The following is a 25,320-nucleotide window of genomic DNA, read 5'->3' as shown; positions in this document are numbered from 1 at the left end:
AGCACTTGGCAACAGTCACTGATAAGTTTTTGACTCTTAAAACGGCCCTGCTAGTGACATTGGTATTGTTTAGAAGAGTTGGTGATTTGCATGCCCTGTCGATCAATCCCTTATATATGGATTTTGCGCTAGGGTGTTCAAGGGGTTAAGACCTCATTTGGGCTATTTGCCAGGGGTTATTTTGACATAATTTTGCTTGCAGACTATTTATTTTCAGTCTTTCTATCCTCCTCCATTTGAGTCGAAGGAGCAGGATTGGTTGCATATGCTTTGCCCAGTTTGGGCGCTGAGAGTTTATGTTGACCGTACTAGCCAGTGGCATACTGTAAGTCAGGACAGTTGTTTGTGTGCTTTGGTGGCCGAAACGGGTGTTTCAGTGTCCAAGCAAAGACTGTCTCATTGGCTTATTGATGCAATTTAAATTGCTTACGAAGTTCACAGTTTACCTTCACCTTCAGGTATTTGAGCCATTCTACGAGGAGCATGGCATCCTCAAGGGCTTTGGCTAGAGGTGCGTCCTTGGAGGACATTTATATGGCTGCAAGGTGGTTCTCTCCTCATACATTTGTTAGATTTTATAATCTGGATGAGGGTTTGACTCCTGCTTTCCAGGTTTTCTCTCTTGGAACAGGAGTAACCTCATAATTGCTTCTTTTTATTTGGATGCTTTAGCTCGCTTGTGCGCCGCTATATGCTTGCCACATGGTCTTAGATAGTTGGCAACTACTGTTCGCATGGCGTGAATGTATATCGTTCCCATAGCGTTCATACACAGCTCGAGTTCCTATGAAAGGGAACGTCCTGAGTGGGAACGAGACACTGCATTGCTGGCCATACTCTCGAGCAGCTGCATAGGCTTGTGCCTTCCTGCAGAAAATCTGACTTGATGGCGATAAAGTGAGCGCCTTTATGGAGCCCAAGATGTAGCTCCCTATGGGTGTCGCTTAAGCGCCATCAGCCAATAAATTGGCGTGATTGTATAAGGGCTTCAGACCACGTGACACTCAGATGTGTCCCATAGCATTCATACGCAGCATCTCGATCCCACTCAGGGAACTAGGGTTACGTTCCACATAACCGAGACGTTTTATGAGTAATCGGGCACTTGTTTTTTTGTGGGTTAATTCCTCCTAGTTTTAGCACAGCGGTGGATTGACAAGAAGAAATTTCACCCTACAACTCTTTGGTTTTACCACACTTGCTTGGCTTTCAGAGCCAGGGGCTGCAGGTGCTCCCCTTCAGTTTTATTGTGGGGGCAATTCAAATCACAAATTATGTTTTGTTGTTGTTGTTGCATACTGTTTTGAACTGGATCATATTTAAAGCTGTGAGGTGTGGAAAACAGTTGATTTTGGAAAATGTCACTCTTTTCACTCTTAAAAAGATAAATGAACCCACATGCTGGTCTTGTTTTTCTTTATGTATTTATGTATTTGTTTAACACTACGATTTTAAACATACAGTACATCTCAAAACGTGAAGTGAAAGAGTGACTCATTAAAGGAATAGTTCACCCAAAAGTGATAATTCTCTAATAATTTACTCACCATTATGCTGTCTCAAACTCTTATGACTTTCTTTGACACCAATGTTTTGATTAAAATATGATGCGAATATATCCATACAATGCAAGTCAAGAGGGTCCAACACGAGGTAGTGTAATCAGGTTTCAAGTTCGGACCATGAGCAGAGCGCGTGACTTGCATTGTATGTATTCTCAATTTCACATCATATCTCAATCAAAATATCTTTAGCTGCATTTCCACCATCAGGCCAAACAGTTCTCATTGCAAAACCATACCATTCAGTGCCGATCCGGGCCAGTTGACACAGTTACATTTTCTTTTTCCATTGTGGTATGGTGAAATCAGGAGAATGTACGTAACAGATCAGTCTGTTAGGGGCGGTGTGAAAGGTAAACTTTGGAGCGTACGGCACGCTATGGAAGATGATCGCATATTCCAGTTTTTAAGACTACTTTTTTCCCCCTGGTTTTACTCACAAAAAGCAATGTAAAGAGAAAAAGGCGAGAGTTTTTTACATCATGAGGGCTTGTGTTTGCCACTGGAAACAAACTTGCAGAAAGGTAAAAGTTTCCAGACTAGCTAAAAAGGATATTTATTGACAAAATATTATAGAAGTATTATACGAAAATAGTTATAGTGGGCATTCAGCTAAAGACCACAATGGCTGCCATTATGGATCGACCTAAGAGTCGATTTGGCATTTGGAATTGGAAGTAAGCACACTGAGTGGGAGATCCATGGGGAATGCATGTTAAATATCCCAGGAGTACAGTGTTTGGGCTGCTTTTTTGTGGGATGGCAATGAATGGTGAAGGGGAATAACTGGAACCTGCCAGTGCATGAAGGGTTTATGACCATTAGCATAATTAAGTGTTGATGCAAACTCCTCTTAAAGAAGGCCCATTCAAGTTGCAGACCCCTGCACAATGAAATCCATGGGAATGAGCATGCTCTTGTGTTGCAAAGGTTAAAATGTTAGGCCTGAAACTGTCAGGATCTTTTGATTAATTTCAGACTTTTATAAATGTTAGGAGTGGATTTGCCATCCAAGGTTATGGTGTTACTTGGAAGTTTACAGACAAACCTTTGACCAGATGTGAGTTTGGCGCTCTGCACTGCAAAAACAACCTTTATTTACATTAGGTTTACACCGAAATGAAATACCACTTCTTTTGAAGCTAATTTGAAGATGGACATGGGTATTGAGTTCTAATATTAGATTAAGGTTTGAGATTGTTTCTGCTTCACCCAATGTATTTTCAAGATAATGTGTTCCTAGAGGCTGTGATGTTTGCTTTCTTATTTTTCATTCAAATTCTGGGTCATCTGAGGAGAGACTGGGAAGGATTTGGCTTGCCATACAATAGCAGTACTTCAAACAGGCCATCCCTAAACAAAAGTGAACATTACACAAAACATAAGTGTTTTTCTCTGGGTCCACAACAGTATATTTAACACTGATAATAATTAGGAGCATCTTTCATCTCATCACATATACACTCTTTTGATCTTATGTGGACCATCATTGGCTTTGCGGGCGAAATGGAACAAGATTTCAATTTATTTCATAACATAAGCTGTGTATTCTAAAATCTGCATAATAAAACTATGACTGACCTTAAGAATTTCAGTTTATTCTGTATTGTCTGCCAGGTTTTGTTTTCATCTCTAAAATGATTTTCAGCTCTGATGCCTGTTGAACTAAACATAAAAGCTTTCATGGGGCAGTTGATGTTAAATGTTGTTAAATGAGGTAAAACAGAACCCAAAGCTAAGGGGTCTGCTCAGTTGGAAGATAATATTTTGCTGCCAAAAAAAAAAAAAAAAAAATGGTAAAAAACATTGTTATAATTTTCTACCTTTCTTCCATGGAACACAATGAAGTTAGGAGGAAAGGGAGGAAAATAAATAAATTTCCTGGTGCATCAATTCTCAAAAAATCAAAATCCGTTCTGAGTAAAATTTTTTTTGTTATGGGTTTATTACAAGTTAAGCTCATTCAACAGCATTTGTGGCATAATGTTGATTACCAACATTTACCAACACTTTGTTTCACTTTACTATCACCTGTGGTGTGGAAAGGAGAAGCTGTCATCTGCTCACTCACAGAAGCAGATATCTCATGTAGCCATCCTGGTCCAGCAACCAATAGTTGTGGTTTTAGTTATTGGCTAGGTATCGATTAATCCTAAATGAATAATTTAACACTATTTAATACTGAGTGTGTGCATTGATAAAAAAATGGGAGGAAAAGCTGCATCGTGATGCATCGAGAATTGTTTTGTAATCGAATGATGAGGCCACTGAAGATTCACACTTCTGGAAGTTAGGCTGAATATTAGCCTCAGTCACTGTTCATTTTGATATTATGGAAATAAGATGCAATGAAAGTAAATAGTAACTGAGGCTGTCATTCTGCTTAACATCTCTTTTTGTGTTCCACAGAAGAAAGTAAGTCATACAGGTTTGTAACAACACAAGGGCGAATACAGTTTTTATTTTTGGGTGAAGTATTTCTTAAGTGACCTTGATTGATCTTGATTCATAGGACTATCAGACTTCAGTTTCATCCAATAAGCCAACCTGGTTTTGAAATGCGAATGTAATTGGGTTTGTGTTTCTTGTGTTAATGTGAAAAGAACTACGGTTTCCTGTTAATTGATGGATTGTTTCCATGGTTCATAGCTGCATATCCCATTGCATGATCAGATCAAATTATCACAGCTGAGCTTTTTGGCACTGTTACTGCACTGTAAATGCTGATTTTACAGATAAATGATGTAAATGCTAATAAATGCTAATTTTCTCCATCTTGAGTCAAGCGGCTACAACGTAGTGACATATGTATGTTACATACTGGAAGAAGATTTTGAACTTTTTATCAGAGCCTGCTCAATGTCTTTATTTATTTTGTCACTACATATTCAGTAGAAATCACTTTTTTGGCTCTTGAAAATTTGTTTACCATAACTGATGTATGGTATGGTAGTATGTCCTCTTAGCTTACATTCAGTGCTCTAACACTTCACTCATTATCCACACACACTCCACCATTGTTTGTCATTATGCTGCCTATAAGCTTGAATTGGCATGAGGGATGGTCTTTATGAAGAAATCAAAGCAACCATATCCTGCCAGACAGACTTTGAATCGAAAAGGGCCTTGAGTGCATTCTGTCGTGTCAACCTAATTCTCTAATGCTATTCAATGTATAAAACAGATTTATTGTTCAGGGAGTCCTCATCTTTTTGTCTCAATGAGGCCTAGAGATGCTTATTAGGGAGGAGTTTACTGGTTTGATGCAAATGCATTTATGGAGGGAATTTTCCCACAGTTGCCAGTGTCCAAAGCAAATGAGCACATCTCAGAAATATATATATATATATATATATATATATATATATATATATATATTTTTTTTTTTTTTAATGTGTGATTACTGGTGTTAGAAAGGGCAAGTACCCTCCTCCACACCCCTGTTTTGGGGTACCTCCAGCCCCCTTGGCCCTTACACATTAGTTGCAGCACATTCAAAAGGGGGCCCTCTGGGTTTGATCCTCTAGATCAGTGCGGAAAACATCTTTTTGCTTGCATTGTGTGGCGGAAACCAAAGTTTTCACCACCTGATGCAATTATGACCAAGCTAATCACCCTTCCCAATTACAAAATGTATAAACCCCTATGCTTCCCAAATGCCCAGCCCCCTCTGTTCTGCTCCCATTGCTCTTGTCTCACCCCTTGTGTTGGGAAGGTCCCAACTGTGCATGAATGTGGCCTTGGGTTGTGAAGAAAGGAACATGAAAACATTTATCTGAACCATATACACCCCCTTAATATACATTTTTACTATGAACATGGATTTTTATATTTATCCACCAACCTATACAGAATAAACTGCAGAAAAATGACCATCAACAGAACGAGACAGAATAAGGGGCTGTTCAGATAAAATGTGTTCTTGTGCAAAAAAGCTAGACGCAATGCAACAAATGAAACTCAGGTGTTTTGAGACACATTTTTAAAAGTTGAAGGTCTTTTTAACTTGACACTGTATCTAAAAAAACCTGGCACTTTGAGCGACGTTTAAAAAAAAACAGCGAGATGCAGCGCAATGGTCAAATGCGCCCATCCAGTGCGTTAACATAGAAAAGCAATTGAAAAGGTGTAGATCCACACACAAACATGTTCAGTGTGAACAGCATAAGGAATCTTCTTGGAAAGCTTGACGGGGCTTTTGGAAACCCACATTCCAGCCTGTTCTCACATTGTGTGTCAGATCTGATAACCATTCATTTTGGACACAGTGTTAGAATAATTTTTGCTAGGTGATCTACCTTGCACCTTGTCGTAAGTGTAGTTTTTCTCTTACTACATGAAAACAACAATACTTTGGAATGAACTGTACATGTGTATCAAAAGGTGAGATGGGGTGTATGCCATTGCACAACTTGTAATGGAATGGCCCACTTTGATGAGTGTGTGAAATGTGCTGCTTGCCTCTTATTACTAAATCCAGATGGTCTTAGTGGGGGAACAAAAATGTCCCTCTGCCATAGGATCTCTCAATAGGTCGTCTAGACCAGCCTGAACCCAGACAGATACAGCCTCCCATCAAATTAGCAATTGTCAGATTTATGGTAATGGTCCGCAACAGCCTTCCCGTTGGTGACATCAAGATTTACAGCTGCTCAGCTCGTGACCCCCGCTCCCCCCCCTTCTGGGGGTTTGTCACCTCCCCACAGACTGCCCTTATGCAGACATAGGGGGCTACAGCCCAAAGAAATAGCCCAGTAAAAGAGAGCTTTTTGGTGAAGCTGACCCACCCAAGGTAGGTCAGAACAATGGCTACACAGGGTTTGATAATCCCCTGTGATGAGGCTGAAGTTTTTTTTGGGGGGGGGGGGGGGGGGGGCGGGAGGGAGGTGATTGGCTGTCGTGGGCCATGACAGAGACTACCGTACTGTTGTCTGGGTGTTTCTCCTGTTTTAGATAAAGGGACACAGGGGCTAAGTTGAGAGCTTGAGGGGGAACTGAAGATGCCGATGAATGTAGGTTAATGGGGTTCTTTCATGTTGCTAGAAGTAACTTGACAGGCAAGCATGAGGACTCAGTGAGAATCACCTACTGAGAAATATTTTGTCCGTGTTTTTCAGGGCTGTTTTTAACCTTTGATCTGACCTCTCTCGGAAAAGTGGTATCTCAAGCATATAGGAAATGGGTTGTCGCTAATTATGGGTGTATTATGAGGCTTATTAGAAAAATAGTAGTTCTCAATCATCCAGGTTCATTGCTTATTCTCAATAATAGGGTATTTTTGGACTCTAAATGTAAAGGTTTTGTAATTAACATTTTTTATTGATTCCTACAAAACAAAAAGAAAGAAGAAAAAAAAAATATATATATACATATATATGGAATCATTCAAGCATTTAAACCCCACAACCACCCCTCCCCCTTCCAATCCCCAACCCCGCCCTGACCCCCAACAAACATCCCTGTGGTCACATAAAAGTATATACAGATGATTATAGATACACATTAAAAAAAACAAAAAAAAAACATATATATATATATATATATATATATATATATATATATATATATATATATATATATATATATACACAAAACAGTTAGTTCCAGTCCTCGAATCTGATTGGACGAGAGACATTCCACGAGCACTGATGGTCTGACACCATCAGCACTCTGACGCTTCACTGTGTGTATCACTCTGCTTGTGTTCATGCCGTTCTTAACTAAAGTGTAAGAGCAGTGCAGATGTGTTAAGAGCTACTGTTTGTCTTTTTTTTTTTTACATGTATTGTTTTTTTACATTATATATGTTAGCCAGCAGGTGGAGGCAAAAGATCATTTTTTTGTATAATATGAGCCAGTTAGGTGACGTTAAGTGAATCCGCATCAGCCAGTGTTTACATACAACAGCACTCCGTGATCACTTGTATTACTACTACTAAAGCTAGGAAATAGCTTTAAACAGCTTTAAACGAACAACTTCAGCATTATGGCTCATCAAAGCTGAGAGACACAACAGACTGATTAATTACACAAACTGAAGGCACTTACCTCTTATCTGACTTTCCACATTGGAGTGGACACACTGTTCAAAATGGTGGAGAAGATTGCGGTTTTTATTGTGATGACTCTTGCGCACCGGCTACCGTGAAATAGGGAGAAATACTCCTGCTTGGACGGCTACTTTTCCACTGAGAAAGCTGATCTTCAGAAAGTTGACAGCATCTCTGCTTGGGTGTGGCAACAGGTGATCGCACACTCTCTCTCTCTCTCTCTCTCTCTCACACACACACACACACACACACGCACACACGCACACACACACACACACACACACACACACACACACACACACACATCCATCCATTCTTGTTTATCCAATAACTTGTTAGAAACAGCACAAGTTATGATATTATTTCTGAAGTTAAATTTTAGAATTACTAACGGAGGCTTGGATGCATCATTTGGTTTGAACCAGCAATGTCAGATTCTGATCCGCCGCGTAATAAAGTAGTTCCATGCACAAATGTGTTTTTATGACCGTACTCAGTTTTTCCTAATTTTTAAAAATTGACTTGTTCATTTAACTGTTGTATATAAGCAATATCACACTCGCAATCATGCTATATGGCCCTAAATCAGCACTACTGTGATTACCTACGGCCGAATCACAGCAGTGCTGATGTAGGGCCATATAGCACTCTTGCTCGTGTGATATTGCTGAAATATACAATAATAATAATTACATGTCAACTAAATGTACATTTTGACATTATTGTTTTTATGTGAATAAAAAAAGGTATATTTCTAATTATAACATTATTTACTTCAGACCTTCGTACCATATGAGCCACATTTCGTTTTCTAACCATTGAAGGTGGGTAGATGGAGAGTCCCATATCACTAGAATTTAACCATATAGGGCCTTAAATATATATATATATATAAAAACATTTGTTCTCAACCAGAATCTAAATGGATTTTAAAATACTGTTGGAGTTACAAGCACTCCAACTTTGGAAAAACAACACAATTTTTGAACTCACTGCATATAATACAACACGGTGCTGAAGTTGAACTGATTTTGATGTATCTCTGAGCAAAAAAAAAAAAATAAATAAAAAATGACAACCTTTCTAAGTTTAGTTTTTGACCTTATAGTCTTGCTCCAAATCATAGGTGAAAATTGTCATTTTGACCACCCTCTAAAAAATAATGGATTACTGGTATTTAATATTTTGGCTTTGATCATTATTTTCACTAGTAAAAAAAAAAATATCTAAACAAAATAATAAACCAGGGACCTCTGGTTGAGTTGACATGGAATGACCCAAATGCATTTTTTGTTTATGTTTGGGATGAATTGGTAATGCACGTGGTTATTTACTTGGTACTGTATCATGAATCAACAGCATCAACTATGCATTTTTGCAGAAACACATTGTGTTGCTCACATCTAAACTGCAAAACATTGCAACCATTTTGTGGAGAAAAAATTATCTGGCCAATATGTAAGGCAATTTGTTTGCAGCATTGTTTCAAGGTGTGATATAAATTCTGGACAAAATACATCAATGAGTTAGGTTAACATTAAGATGGAGTTTGAATTTTATTTTGCATCCAAAACCCCTTGTGTTGTTAGGTTGCTATTTTGTATTATTCACAAAAATACTGGTCTGAAGTACATGTAGTGACAGCTAGGGGGAGTTGTAGGCCTACATAGTGAACAACGGTGTGCATCAGTGGAGTGTGTAGTGGCTTTTGAAGCGTGGACTGGCACAGGTTGCAAGTATGAAAGCAAATGCATTGCCAATGTAAACATTTTGCAGAATACTACCAAGACAATGGTAACAAACATCACAAATCCTTATGATGTTATGAAGGAATCCTTCAGTTTCTCAATAGACAATGCATTGTGGAATAGATGGGTGAAAAGATTTTAAAAAAGTGTTAAACTTTGCCCGTAGATACCATTTGGTTTTACTGAACGAGGTGATAAGCAATCAATACAATATGTGTGTCTTTTCAACATTTAGAAAGTATGACATGATAGCATTTTTCTAACTTTTTATACAATTTTAATCTATAATGTAAGAAACAACTATCCTGTCATTTGCATTTTAAATAGTACAGAAAACTTGAAAATTGAAACCCTTGATTGGCCCTTTTTAATGCTTCAAGTAGTTTCCTTCCAAGTATACTCAACACTCATGACCGTTGAGTAGCCAGCCTGTGGTTGGTATGGCGACAGCAAGGCATGGTGTGGACACAACAGTCTGACTGGCATTTATCTTTCACCCCCCTCCAAATGTGGCATGCCACTATACTGGCACAAACTCCACTTCACCGTGGTCCATCTAACTGCTTTCCCCCACGCCTGTCAGCCCCTCTCTAAACCACATCAAGGAAAAAAAGATGAATGAAGGTAACCCCCCACCACTGCAGACGGCCACAGGCTCTCACTATGAGCTGGAGTGTAGTCAGAGCTGTGTTATGACTGGTGTGTGTTACATTCATATCAGTTAGTGCCGTTGGTGCTCCATCTGGACATCCATATAAAGCACTGTCATTTCAAACGTCACCTTTGAGCCCTGCAGACAAGTGTTGCTAGCGGGTGTCTGGGCAGAGAAGGGTCGTCGGCTGGGATGAGAGTGATGTCTGTTTGGGAATGCCAGGATCAGACTGGTCTGCCTGGGTCCTCCATGCTGTCTGTGCATTACTGTGTCTGTCTGTATCTGGTGTCACTCCAAGCCTCCCCCTCCCCCTGCTCCGAATCTCATTGGCCCTTACTGTAGTCTGCCTTGGACACAATAAAAACAAACCAAACTGACCCCAAAACACCCTGGAAAGCCATCATTATTGTAATTACTGCAGTAAAAGCTGATGCTGGTATAACTATATATTATGTGTAAGTTTACTAGGTAACTATTTAAACCCTCATGTTCTGTTTATGGTCTGAGAGACCCCAAGGCCCTTTTTAATAGCTCAAAAACATACTTAATATTGAAGTATCAGGTTGATACTTCATGACCTTTCCTGTTTTCATGAGGATTAATTATAAACCAAATGTCAGTGTGATAAATAGCTTCAAAATTTCTCCATGATTTTTTTTACTTCTATTTGAGGTCTTAGAGACCCCAGGTATAAAATAGGAATAAATGCAATAGGCCAACTTCAAAAATTCAGCTATAAAACAAATAAAAATAAATAACAGAGTGTTTTGGTAGGGTCAGCAATGTTGGGTAGATTACTTCTGAAATGTAATCTGGTCCTGATAACAAATTACTCAATAAAATTTGTAATAAATTAGGTAATATAATCAGTTGTTGTTTTCATGTAAATGTAATTATTAGTGTTTTAAGTACAATTTACACTACTTTACACACTTTTTTGGGTTTGGTCAGCAGCGCGAGGGACCCAGGTTCATATAGTTGAAACCAGGAAGTAATCGCTTTCGCTTAATCTGTGACGAGCGTGTAGAGTCCATAAAATATGCATTCCTCTTTACTTTGTTACAGTACATCCTTTGCAGAAAATAATTAACTTCACAACTAGCATTTGGCGACCTCTCCTGAACATAAATGAAGCTCACACATGCCTATACGGCCAACAACACTAACTGCTTTGGCCACTGGGGGCAGTGTTTTAAATTTTGGTAAGAATATACCGATTGTTGCTAAAGAAAAGTCAACCTACTGTTTCCCATTCTAAGAATGATAGGCAATGCCGGCCCTGACTATTAAGCGACATAAGCGGCTGCATAGGGCCCCACGACCACCAGAGAGCTGACTATAACAGTACATGACAACTTTGTTATGTAACTGAAGATAAGAACTTTAATATTACCTGCCTACTCTGTTTTGATTGAGTCAGTTAAACATGTTAGAAGAAGTGAAGGGAAGATAATAGGTACAATAAAAAAAGTATTATTATTTGTACACACACACCCACTGAGACCCTAAACTGAGAGTCACAATAGACAGTGAGGGTTATGCTATTTCTGTAGCTTTGTTGCAACAAGTTGCCTTGTTATTCTTAATTGACTTAATTGCTATATTGCATTTAGCACATTGCTCCGATTTTAATGCTTTTAGCTAAATAGAGCAGCATTTGGAGGGCATTGTCAACACAGCAGAGTGAAATATGATGTCCTGAAGTGAGTCTGGACCTACTCTAATTTTACTTCAATATTTTCCACTCTGCAGTGCTATTTTTATCAGATGCGGTTCATTATGGACTTGTTTTGGCATGACCTAGGCTCTCTGCTATCATTGATTACAGCAAGGCATTTTTACATTTGTTGGTCATTTCCGGAACAATTTTCCAATAATTATTTTCTGAAGTGCCACTAAATGTAGAGCAGGTTACTTCCACACCCTAAATTGATAGCAAAATATGTTGTACAGACAAGGAGTGGCTTACTTTCAACATGCTATCTATTCAACGTAGACAGATGATTTACATTTATGTCTTCAGTTCCAGCAACAAGCCCTTGCGATCAGTGAAAGATGAACCTGGTGTATGTGGGTTTGGAAATAATGTTGGCTCAGGTATGTCGAATACAGCTCAAATGATGTTCTCCATTTATATTTTTGTACTGCAAAACTTAGTGAAACATATCTGCAGGTAATGCTAGTAACCAGCATGCTCTCCACTAACAAACAATCAGATGACTTTCATTCAGTGCAGCACTCACAATAAAAGGATGAAAATTAATGTGCGGTAATACTTGTCATTTGGTGTTATGCTAATTGCAGAATATGTACTTTAATGTTTTGATTCGGAAGAAATGGCAATATTAGGAGTAGCTAATGCATAGACTTGTTACCTAATTCGACAGCTGAGGTGCAGGAATGTATAGAAATCCCTTTAGGTGCCAAACAGTGTCACTGTCAAAGCCATGGCAATGGACGGTATAAAGAAGCCACTCTGCTTTTGGTTACGGGTGGGAAACATAGGATGGCATCACTGCTTGATATTTCATTCACAGACATCTGCTGTGTTTCCACACTCTGAGGGCAAACGAGTGAAATGTGAGCCCTGTCTGTCTGTGTGGTGCTTCCCTCTCCCGTGCCCCCTCATTTATTGGCTCTAAAAATGCAAAGCTGTCATTTAAAATAGGGCAGACAAGTGAGCAATGGGATGGCCATCGTATGTCCAGGGGACAGACCCTCAACACCACCCCCACCCCTCCACTAACCCTATACTTGGTATCCCTGTTGGGGCTAAACAATAAGGATTTATTTTTCTGCTGGTCCAGTAGTTTAGACTTTTACTTCCCTGCCAACATTTTCACTGGCCCACCTCCACAAAAAATACAATCTTCATTTAACATATTAACTTTTCTTCCAAAAAACTATTTATGACTACTACTAATAGCATTCTATTCTAATTTAATGTAACTCCTTGAAAGCTATGAATTCAAACACACCCTTTTGTTGGAATTGTGCCATATGGTGCAAAACATTACAGATTTGTTTTATGCTTCTAAAGCTATTATAACTAGGGTTGAGAACCAAGAACCATTTTTTATAAAATACCAGAACCGTTTTATTTTCATGACTTTCTCTGTTAATGCTTCTTGAACGAACACCGTACTACAATACTCTGACTGTGTATCCTGCATCCTGCGTAGTTCGATTCCTGATCTAATGACTCCAATGAGCCAGTTCTATTGAATATACAGCATGAAACATAGTGTGGCCAGTCTCTCTAATGAGCCTTTTTTTAATCTACAGTGCGACCATGTACTCCTGAGACACAGTAAATCAGGCAGTGTAGTTACTGGCTGGTTGTGAACTGTATCATTAAAGATTGGCCAATACATAATGAGTTTTGTTGTAATCAGTGGAATTATATATATATATATATAAAATGAATGAATGAAATATGTTGTCACGTTTGATAACCAATTATTGGACTGAATTTATGTCTCTAAAAAGTCTTTGAAAAGTCATTAAAAAGTCTGTGTAAAAACAACTTTTGCAAGAATTATATTCAGTTTATTCCATTTATTTGTTATATCTGCTCTGTTGAAATCTGAAATTATCTCATCATTTGGCAACAGACTGCTCAGGGCAATAAATGCAATATAAATTGCATTTTGCATTCCAAAAAATTTCTCCCTCAAAGGTAAGAACTGTTAAAAAATCTGAATTGCTAAGTGCAGTCGGAACTGGAATCATTAAATTCCTAACGATTTCCAACCCAAATCACAAGTCATTCTAGTAATTTTGTCAAAACTCCTTTATTTTAGCCAGGTGGATAATGACACTTTGGTGAGAATTCAATGGAATCTGCAAAAACAATGTTAAATATATCACAGAAAACCAAATATTTTCATTTGTAAGGCATAAAAACACACGCATAAATAATCAACAGACATTACATGTAGTGACAACATACTGTAGCACTGGCCCGACTCGGCAAGTGACAGTCCCATCAATTGGCCCCAAACTCTCTCACAATGGCTCTTGGCAGGAGGCCGTCCTTATTGTTGAGCCCTGCCTATACAATATGTGTTTTTTCTAGTCTGTATGTATTAAGCCTCATGCTATGCCAATAACCCTGTCGAGCAATCCCTGTTGTTACTGCTGTTCACTCAACTCTAGAGCCGGCGCAGTGCAGACCACATTACATTTCTCATGAACGAAGTCAGACGACTGTTTTTCTTTATTGCATGGGGCAGACAGGGTACCCTTCACTCAGCCAAGGGGTCCATTCAGGAGAAGTTGGCAGCCAGAGACTGTTGTTCAGTGTAAGTTGTCCATAATGGCTCAAGTTTCAATATTGTGGCAATGCTGAGTGGATTTGGCCCAGCTGTGTTCTCCTGTCTGCCATGGTGGATTCTAGTGCTGCTGTATCTTTGTTTTGGTGCCAGGGCCTGGATATCAGCCAGGCCTTTTAATTACATCAGCCGTTTGATGTCTTGACATCTTTTTTAAATAGAAGGCTGGGTGGCATGAGGGGCCCAGAGAGATTTTTATTGTGAACCTTTAAGTGAAACATTTCATCACATAATGGAGCACTGCCATGTCACAGTTGTTATCAGTCTGGAATATTTATACCCTCAAACATCTTCATTTACATAAAAAGCAGTTCATCAGCCTTTACAACTAGCCTGCCATCAGTGAGGTAATGTCTCGAGGGCTCCTCTCGGAGAAAACAAATATAACGTGTCCAATCGAAAGAAAGCCAAAAGAATCAATCAAGAGTTCGAATTTATCGACCTATAGAAAACCTTTTTGGCAGGAGAGGTTGGATGTTTTCGATCCACCTTACTGGCATGGGAAAAAAAAAAAAAAACTGACCAAAGAGTTGTTTGAAATGTGACTACTTGGACACCTGGGAAATCCTTTATTTTGATCTCCTGCGACAACGTGGGCCGCTGAAGTGTGTGGTCATGTGCTCCTGTGGGAGCCCTCCTGGACCTGATGGGCCAAGGGGTCAAAGCTCCAGGAAGTGCCTTCCGCAACTGATGTAAATTTGTCATCCCATCTGAGAACTGTAAGTGAAGGTAAGGGTGAATAGGGTAAATTCATATGTGACATCTCCTGCTTCGTACAGAACCAGATGTCCAGGTTGCTGTGTGACAAAGCAGAAGCATGTGTTGCCGACCTGTCCGACTACGTAGGACTTCTCTTCTGTAGCAGTTCTTTGGGGAGAGCCTGTGAAAGCCATTTAGGCTTTCTGGGATGGAAGAGTACCAGAGCGCATGGCAAATTTTTGCCTACATGCCTTGTTGTCCTCAGATCAGGATTCAGGAAGAATTACATAATACATGAGCGTGTTCTAATGACAGAAGACAGGGCTCTGCGTCAGAACTTGCGTTATACAAGTTTTGAGCTAATGACACTTTTGCTGCAAGACAAATGCAATGCATTTACATTAACATTCCCAGTGGTTTTAATGTCAGTGTGGACATGTGTATATATATATATATATACATATATTATGCGCCCAATATCTTTTTAGAAGGTAAACTTAAAGGGATAGTTCATCCAAAAATGAAAAACTCTGTCATCATTTACTCATCCTCATGCTGTTCCATAGCCAAATCACTGAATGGTGACTGAGGCTGTCAGTCCCTAACATTCTGCCTAAGTCTTATTTCTTGTGTTAGGAGATATTAGGGACTGAGAGCCTCAGTCACTACTCGCACTGTACGGGAAACAAGATTGCAGTGAATATTGTTCAAAATTTCTCTTGTGTTCCATGGAAGAAAGAAAGTCTAGAAATGAATGAAAGAACTGTCCCTTTAAGACTACAGTGTAGTGTCTCTTTAAGTCTAGTTAAAACTGACAGGAACATTTCCATGTGAAATGAAATAATCCAGAGGTGAAGGCAGAATCAAGCCCTGCCTGGCCCAGACTAGTTCTGTCCTGCCAATAAAGAGATCTCTTTTTAGTTCTGTATACTGATCCTTCCACACCAGTTTAACCGTCCCATTCACGGTTCACACTGCATTTGCCTCCTAATGTCTCCCATCAGGTCTTGAGTCAAAGGCAGTGATTCATAAAGTGACAGGTCTGTCTGCTGCCATGAGGACACAAGCTCTCTCTCTCTCTCTCTCTCTCTCTCTCTCTCTCTCTCTCTCTTTCTCTCTCATATCCACGGCCTCCCCCCTAAACAGATACAGATTGTGTTAGACTGTCTGTTAACAGTCTATTTTACATGTTGGGGCAAGCAAATTCTACAATAAAGTCTGTCCTAATATTAAGCCCTACACACTGCAATAGGAAAGGAGGTCTCAGCCACATTAGTACAAGAACATAACTCCTCCATGCTAATGATTGAGAAAGCAACAGCTGTGTGGTGATGTCCGGTTTTGTCAACTACGTCATTTAATTGTGAGTTCAGGAGGTGTCATCCAGATGTGTTGCTTTCAAATCACTGCATTAGTTTGTTGCATCAACAATCGTCTTTCACTGTTACTTCATTAGCATTTGTCAGCTGATGAAAAACACTCTCAGGATCGCCCTGTATATCTTCCTCGGTTTATTTTAAGTCTGTCTTCCTTGGCAAATATTTTTAGTCTTATCAGTGCTCTAGTGAAAACAGCTCCACTCATAGTCACTGAAGTGTTTTTCTTTTCAATTTTCTTTGTATTATTAGTGTCTCCAGACATTGTGCTGTAAGGCTTCCCCTCCACCCAGACCAGAGTTTGATGTTGTGTGTATTGGACTGAGCGGTGCAGGCAAGACCCGTCTGCTATCTCGTTTGTGCAATGAGATCAGTGATGGTACCGTACCAACCACAGGTAATATAACATTTCTCTGCAGCTTTTTGCTGCAGCATCTTTAAAACCAACAAAACAGGCTGCATCAATGCTTTTGAATGCAGTGTAGAAATAAAAGGGATAAATAGCATATTTTATAGTCTCCCCCTAAATTATTAAGGATAACCATAATTACCAAAAATGATAATTGTGTCATTTGGACTGAGGACTGTCAGTTTAAAACATTCTGTCTAACATCCCATTTTCATGGTTCCCACGGTCTTGGAAAATCTGGAAATATTAGGGATGTTGGTCTCCAGGCTCCATAACCCTTCTGTTTTGAGAGAAAATTCCTAACAGCTTTTCTGTTTATGTCATAAAAGTCCTGGTAGGATACAGTAGATATACAGCACATCTCACTTTTGATTTTTATTCCAAATTATATATGTTCACCCGGCAGATGAAAATTTGTGAAAAATCACAAAGACTTCCATTGAAAAGGTCTGCAAACATATCTAGGGATCAGGATAATATAGAGACTTTATTATGGTCTCTTTTGACTTGGGCCAATAAGCAACTATCTAGCAACCATTTAGTAACCCTAACAACCACATAATAATGCCCTAGTAACTATTCAAAACACCCTGAAATTGCAGAAATATAAAAAAGTATCATAAAAACTTAGAACTATTTTTTTTGTTTCTTCATTTATTAATTGTTGAGGAGAATCTTAAAGAATTTTGACCAAATTAAATATTACGATTAATTTTTCACTATTTTGAACTTGATCAAACATAACAAATTGTCATGGAAATTTCTATACTGAATATTTATGGATATATACATTTATACAATATATATATATATATATATATATATATATATATATATATATATATATATATATATAAATTATTTTTCTAGTTATACTCGGCTCTAAAATATTGTGAGTGAAATCTCTAAAGCAGGGGTACTCACTTTTATGGCATGAGATCAACTTTTTATAATGCTATTACAGGAAGATCTACCATGCACAATTTAAATATACATTGTAGGCAGTGTTGTCATGATACCAACATTTCAGTAGTCGGTACCAATGAAATTTGATGATTCTTGATGCAAAAACTAATACTGACTAATTTGTTAATTTGGTAAACATTGTTTCAAGTACTCAAGTAATTATTCAAGACAAGGAAACAGTCAGTAATAAAATAAGAAAAAGGAAACAAATGAAGAATACAGTGCTTCAAATTTCTAACAGCAGTATCAAGTATTCAAGTAAACGTTCTTACATTCTCTTGACTGTATGATTATTATACATCCATATTTTATTTTAAAGCTACTAAAGTTATCCAGCCAAGAGCAATAAATGGTTTTCTTGTTATTGTTGTTAATATTAATGAAATAGACAATGGCAGCAAACACACACACACACACACACACACACACACACACACACACACAAAGAAGCCATACATCAGAGTGGGATGAGTTTCCAAAATACAGGATGGCAAGGGAAGATTCATTTATACTGTATTCATATTATATTCAGGAAAGCGATACCTGATTGGACGATTCAGTAATATTTATCAGGAAAGTGCCACCTGATTGGTTGTAGAAACTATAGCCCTACCCCTTATCGTAACCGTAACCAATCAGGTACAGCTTTCCTCATAATTATGAATGATTCTTCTCCTGCCATCCAAAATTAGGAATGGATTCCAATAAAAGTGATCTTTTAGAATTTCGTTTTTTGAGTATTTTCTCTCTCTACTCCATTTACTGTCTGACCTGTTAACAAGATCGACCAGTGGTTGTCTTGACGTAATGAGCACCCCTGCTCTAAAGTGTTTTAAAAAATATATGTCCTAAGTCATGGCCTACTGTAAAAATCATGGAAATGTATTGGTCAAAAGGGCGTGGGAACCCGCTTTTTGTGTTCTATTGGATGAAGTCATAGGGGTTTGGAAAAGCATGAGGGTGAGTAAATGATGACAGAATTGTTATATTTGTGTGAACTATACCATTAATGGTACAAAACCTCAAACAAACAAATACAAACCTAGGGTCCTGTTTCTCCAACAAATGCAACAAATCATTCCAACAAATTGATCAATCACACTACTTTTGTCTAAGACTCCAGACTTTTTCTCAGTACATTTTTCCAATCTCCAGCACTACATTTTCCCAGCACTGCTAATGCCTGCAAAATCTCTGCCTTGTCACCACGTGCTCTTCAGCTTCTTGGAGCACTGAAAGCTCTTTAAAATTATTGCTGCATCTCTCTGGCAAGTTACCTCAGAGTCTCCCTACTTTACCATTGAAAGAAGGTGTGCACATGTAGATGACCTCGTTGTGCGTATGTGTGTCTGTTTTTCTGAACATCTGGGTTTTGTCACATGGACTTTCATCCTTATGACAAGAGTGTTGATTTCATTAGAGCCCTTGGCGACAGGCTGGTGTATTCATGAATCACAGTCCCTTCACCTCTTGCTGCCTTTAAATGGACAACATCACTTCCTTTTTTACAAACAACACAAATGGTTCTTTTCACAAGAGAAGACACGGTTGAGTCGGCCTTTCTTCTGCATGTCTCAACAGTCTTGAGTGTGATGTATACAGCACATTAGACAGTACACAAACTTAATGTCCAATGACTCTTTGACAGCTCAACACCTGTCTTGAGCTGTCTAGTGAAGCAGTAATTGTGAAAATAGACACGTTTACTATAGTGAAGGGTTATTTGGCAGCTTGCATGGATATATGATTAGATTAAGTTGTCAGAGCTACTAGTCTGCACCGACAGACCTAGACAGAGCTTCTCACCTTTTCTTGGCATATTCATGGCATATATTCTCACCTGCTGAGCATTTGATGAAACTTGCCTTATGAACATAAGCTTTAAAATCAGAGTGGGCTTAGGAGGTTCAGTCTCATATGTTTTGTGTTGCGTTAATCAATACCAAATGGCTGGCTTCCTTGTCTCTGCATGGACTGGTGGGAAACTAACCAACCGGAGGAAATTTTCTGTATGTTTCACATTTATGTTATTCTTTTTGCTGTTAAAGGAATAATTTACCCAAAAATGAAAATTCTGTTACAATTTATTCACATTGTTCCAAACCAATATGACTTTCTTTCTTATGTAAAACACAAAAAGAGATGTTTTAAAGAACATCGTGGTCTATCTTTTCAATACAGTGGCATTGGAAAGTGCCTCACTTTAACCCTTCCATGGTCTTAAAGATCAAGTCCCTACTTTGAACCTACAGGGTCAAATTAACCAATTTTTTATCTTAAATTTCAAAAGCTTGTTATAAAGTCTCTGTTTGCTTTGTCTCTCTACTTTTGGTCTTACATCGTTCCTATAGGTGGCAACAAACACTTGGAAATATATTTTGTTTCTTTCACTTTCTATCACAACAAACAGATCTGAAAAGCAGGGGGCACCCCAACATGGATTGTGACTCCACCTCTCTCTCTCTCTCTCTGGCATCCCCGGCTCTTCCCTTATCTCCCTCCTGCTGATTAGGCAACTCAGCACTGGGCATGCATCCTCACGGCCCGGCCACGCCCTCCTCCTCGTCACACTCCTCCACCGCCCGATTCAGGCTGAGGCACCATCCAGCCTGTCTTACTCCCCCCATCTCTGGAAGGGAGACGCTGCCCTTCCGGCCGTTCCAACCACCTGATGGTCCTCCCTGCCTCCTGAGAATCAGAGAGAGATGAGAGGAGGGAGGGAGAGGGGGAGAAAGAAAGAGCAAACGTGAAAGACAGAAAGAGAGAGGAGAGAGAGAAAAGAAAACGTTCTTCTTCGGCTCCCGCGGGCAAGCCGTCCACCTGGTCCTCAGCCGCTCCTCTGCCCCATGGCGGACGGCAGTGGTTCCTCCACCTCCCAGCGGACGGCAGTGGGTCCTCCATACCCTGGCGGATGGCAGCGGCTCCTCCATCTCCTGGCAGATGGCAGTGGTGAGTTCTCCCGGACAGCGTGCCCTTCCTCCTTTCCCAGGTTTTGTCACCAGTGTAACGGATATACAAAATGAGCAAGGAGGAGGAACCGGAGTAACAAACAACAAGCTTTTAATGAGACACCAACATAACAACACACACACAGAGAGCAGCCGCGTGTGTCTCTCTCTCTTTCTCTTTGGCGTCCCAGCTCTTCCCTTATCTCCCTCCTGCTGATTAGGCAACTCAGCGCTGGCCATGCATCCTCACGGGCCAGCCATGCCCTCCTCCTCCTCACAAATGAATAACTAATTTGCATTTATTCTCCTTTTTTTTTTTTAAAGGTGTTTATTTGTTTATTATACAGCAGGGGTCGGCAACCTATGGCACGCGTGCCAGCATTGGACTCCGCAGAATTTCGTGATCAGTAATCAAATAAGCAAATTTGTGACATTAACTGTTTTCTTTCATTAAAATTCACATGAAGGATCATGATCATATCATAATCATCGGGTTTTGCACAAAATTTTCTCTTAAACTGTTATGCTGATAATATCATTTGTAATTAAAAATAAATGATTAAATTAGAAAAATGCAAAATAGAAACATTTTCACAAGTGGACTCAAAATTGCATACATTTGCATGTTTTTTTTTTTTTAAATTATTAACCCCTGTTATACAGTATATAATTTGAACATGTTGAACATTTAATAAACATATAATAAACACTGAATTAACAGTAAAATAACTTTTGAAGAAATAAATATAAAAGAAATCTTGTGTTTGCATTTGTGTCTGTTGTTGATGAGTGTTTGTGGGTGTCTGTGTGTATGTACACGCTATGTATGAGTGTACTTATAGTAAAATGTTGAACTTTTCTACCATTTTTTGGTGAGGATTCTCAAAAAAGGCTGGATGTCTATGAGCGGAGCCACAAACCACTTTGGGGCACCCCCTGCCTTTCAGATCTGTATATTGTGAAAGAAGGAGATAGAGGGGAAAACAATTTCTAGTGTTTTCTGCCACCTAGAGGAACGATTTAAGACCAAAAGTAGAGAGATAGAGCAAACAGAGCCTTTATTGCAAGCTTTTGAATCTGAAGATAAAAAGGGTCAATTTGACCCTGAGGTACAAAGTAGGGACTTTTTTTGTAGCTTTGTTTATGAATACCAAAATGTAAAAAATTACATTGCCAGGTGCAGATCACCTCTGTGGAAGTTGTCATGAAGTTTCATTGATTTAAATCAGTGTTAGAAATTCAAAAGGGTCAAATTAACCCATACGACCACTGACAGGTGCAGATCACCTCTGTGGAAGATGTCATGAAGTTTCTTTGATGCAAATCAGTGTTAGGAATTCAAAAGGGTCAAACTGACCCATAAGACCATTGCCAGGTGCAGATCACCTCTGTGGAGGATGTCATTAAGTTTCATTGATGTAAATCAGTGTTAGAAATTCAAAAGGGTCAAATACAATGGAAGGCTTAAAGCCTAAAAATGGAAGTCTAATAAAAGTATTTTATTTATTTATTGTGCATCATATTCCAAGTGTTCTTAAGCTGTACGATATGTTTTTATTAGAAACCACCTGAAATGTATATAATTTTTTAGTGGCAAGCTTAATACCTAGTGTGTGTTCATAAGTGCTACGAGAGAAGCACGTTCACATTGGCTCGCATCTTTACACAAGAACTTGCATTGATTTTGGTGGTAAACTTTGAACAAGCTTCTCTCATGCCCTCATGAATGCAGAACGGACATCAAGATTTCAACTGAAAAATGACTTAAATTTCGGGTTGTTTCTAACCAAAACCTATTGTGTGCCTTCAGAAGACTTGGAATTTGATGCATAAATTGCATGGACTATTTAATGATACTTTTGGGTCCTTTTTAAGCTTTAAAGTGAGAAACTATCCACTGCTATTGCACTGAAAGGATAGACTTAGATATTTACAAAAGATTTCTTTTTCTGTTTCGCATAAGAAAAAATGTCATTCAGATTTGGAATGATATAAGGGTCAGTAAATAATGACATAATTTTCATTTTTGGGTGAAATACTCCTTTAAGTAATATATATTATGTCTCAGAGAATAAGCATTGTCCTTTACCACAAAATGTGTGCCATTTTAACATGGATGTGTTTTCTTCCACAGGTTTCAGCATCAAGGCAGTGCCATTCCAAAATGCTGTACTTAATATCAAGGAGCTCGGAGGTAATCAAATAGTAATCAAATAAGATAGATTCAAAAAATTATAATCTCCTGTCCAAGTACTAAAGATAATGACTGTTGCCATGCTTACTCAATGATCTGCAGGACAGATCTCTTAGGTTTGCCACCTGCACTCTAAAGGCCAAAGTATACTTTAAGTGTCCATGTTGCGGATCGATCCGCGCACAGTTTGTGTGATGCAAATTTCATCATCAGCACAGTCCACACAGACTGACCACACACAGCCCAGATTTTCTCGACATGTGGACATGGTTCTCGTCTGTGCACATCGTATGCACCTGCCATTGACTGTACTTAAAGAGTATCACAAAGCAGCTATTGTGGGCATGTGTTGTACGTGTTCATATTCGCTGGCGGTCAGAAGAGTATACTTTGAAAAGCAATGCGGTTGACCAGCGCAAGCCGATCCAGAACGTACAAAAATGAAGTATACCTGGGCCTTAAGAAGGGGCACTTACCTCAGTGTCTCCTACTTCCCATTAAAAGGAGAGTGCAATAACGGCCCACCGCAAAGTGCAGCTTTCACCTGCGTGAACGCCTGCTGATACAGCTCCGTCTACTGGACTGGATCTGGAGCCCCTTTTTAATAATGCCAGTCAGCGGGCTGGTGACGGTCGAATAGTTAGGCACAAACCTACGATAATAGCCAGCCAGCCCCAGGAACTGTCTCACCTCCTTTTTGGTCTTAGGTCTTGGGCAGGCTGCAATCGCTGCGGTCTTATCAATTTGGGGTTACACCTGCCCATGACCCAAGTACTTCCACCCACCAAATTGTGCACTTCTTTGGGTTTGCCGTGAGTCCTGCCCATCTCAACGACCTCAGGACAGCCCTCAGATGCTGCAGGTGCCACTGCCAGTCATTACTGTAAATAATGATGTCGTCAAGATAGGCAGTGGTGTAAGCAGCGTGCAGTCAGAGGATTCAGTCCATGAGCCGCTGAAACATAGCCGGGGCCCTGAACAAACCGAATGGAAGTGTCATGAACTGGTGTAATCCGAACGGTGTGGAAAATTCCGTCTTTTCATGGGACATTAAGGGGATCTGCCAATATCCCTTCATTAAATCAAGTGTTGAATAAAAGTGAGCCGCGCCTAACCGATCGAGCAGCTCATCTATCCGAGGCATCGGGTATGCATCAAATTTAGACAACACATTGACTTTTCTATAATCCACACAGAACCGGACCGTGCTATCGCCCTTAGGAACCAAAATCACAGGGCTGGCCCAGTCACTGTGGGATTCTTCTATTACCCCCATATACAGCATGACCTTTAATTCTTCCCAAACCACAATTTTTTTGTGCTCGGGTAATTGGTAGAGATGACTACGTACCTATAGGGCTTTACTGGTTGTTTAGATCAGTGTTACTATCAGAAATAATCAATAATTATTTCTTTAGTTATTAATTAATATTTAAATGAATCAATTGAATCTAACTCATTAAAACCTCATATGGGGCTCCAGTAAATGTAGTGTGCTACGTTTAGGAGTAAGTTTGGTTATTAGCCAAACTTGCTCCTAAAACGTAGCACACTACATTTACTGGAGCCCCATATGAGGTTTTAATGAGTTAGATTCAATTATCAAAGATAATTATTAATTTTTAAAATCAATAGAACATTGATGAGAATCAATGTTAGCTTTTTTATTTTTTAATCCTTTAAAATCAACAATTATCAAAGATAATTGTTAATTGTTAACATGATGAAATATTAATTAAAATTAACACTAGCTTATTGATCATTCAAATTCAACAACCATCAAAGATAATTATCAATTATCAAAAATCAATAGAATATTAATAAGGATTAACATTGACGGGGCACCACCCTGGAATCAGGGACTAATAACCAAATAGTAAAACAGCCTCAATATTAGATTGTTTTCTTAGGAAAATCGACATCAGAAGAATATCGATTTTCAGGGAAAAAAAACATTGAATGAAGGTTTGAATCCGAGCACTGACATCCCGTCAGCATGACACAGGCGTATGCAAAACAAACCAAAACACTTCTCTTTGTAATATAAACAAAGTTTATTTATGCAGTAATATCAATTAATAATTAATACAATGCAGTCAGTAAACTTCCGACTTACAACTACAAACTAAACAGTGATATGATTAGATATGGAAATAAAATAATCCTATAACACATAAGGTGTGTGTGTGACAGTGTGTGTGTGTGTGTGTGTCAGTGTGGTTAGTGAGAGAGAGAGAGAGAGAAGTGACAGCCCTAAAGCCGATTTCGTGATAGTGGGAGAGAAAGCAGCTCTCAGTTTATCACTCAGAGACGCGGTTTTACGAGCGGGGCTCGTAAAAGTCCCGCGTTATTTGACTCTCTAATGGATGAACTCAGTTGCTG

The 25,320-nt window shown here is 39.1% G+C and overlaps 1 protein-coding gene across 1 annotated transcript in view; it reads left to right on the top strand.

Annotated features, from left to right (window-relative positions):
- The window catches only part of LOC127439930 (ADP-ribosylation factor-like protein 15), a 200,363-nt gene that overhangs the window by 24,584 nt on the left and 150,459 nt on the right, over nucleotides 1-25,320 (top strand). The window contains exons 2-3 of the mRNA XM_051696229.1: nucleotides 16,674-16,818; nucleotides 22,879-22,938. Coding sequence (XP_051552189.1) covers nucleotides 16,674-16,818; nucleotides 22,879-22,938 — 205 coding nt within the window. The remainder of the gene's footprint in view (nucleotides 1-16,673; nucleotides 16,819-22,878; nucleotides 22,939-25,320) is intronic.

The sequence above is a fragment of the Myxocyprinus asiaticus genome, chromosome 4, assembly GCF_019703515.2.
Source record: "Myxocyprinus asiaticus isolate MX2 ecotype Aquarium Trade chromosome 4, UBuf_Myxa_2, whole genome shotgun sequence".
Classification (NCBI taxonomy): Eukaryota; Metazoa; Chordata; class Actinopteri; order Cypriniformes; family Catostomidae; genus Myxocyprinus; species Myxocyprinus asiaticus.
Note: the sequence above shows the minus strand (reverse complement) of the source record. Positions and strands in the feature narration are given on the sequence as shown.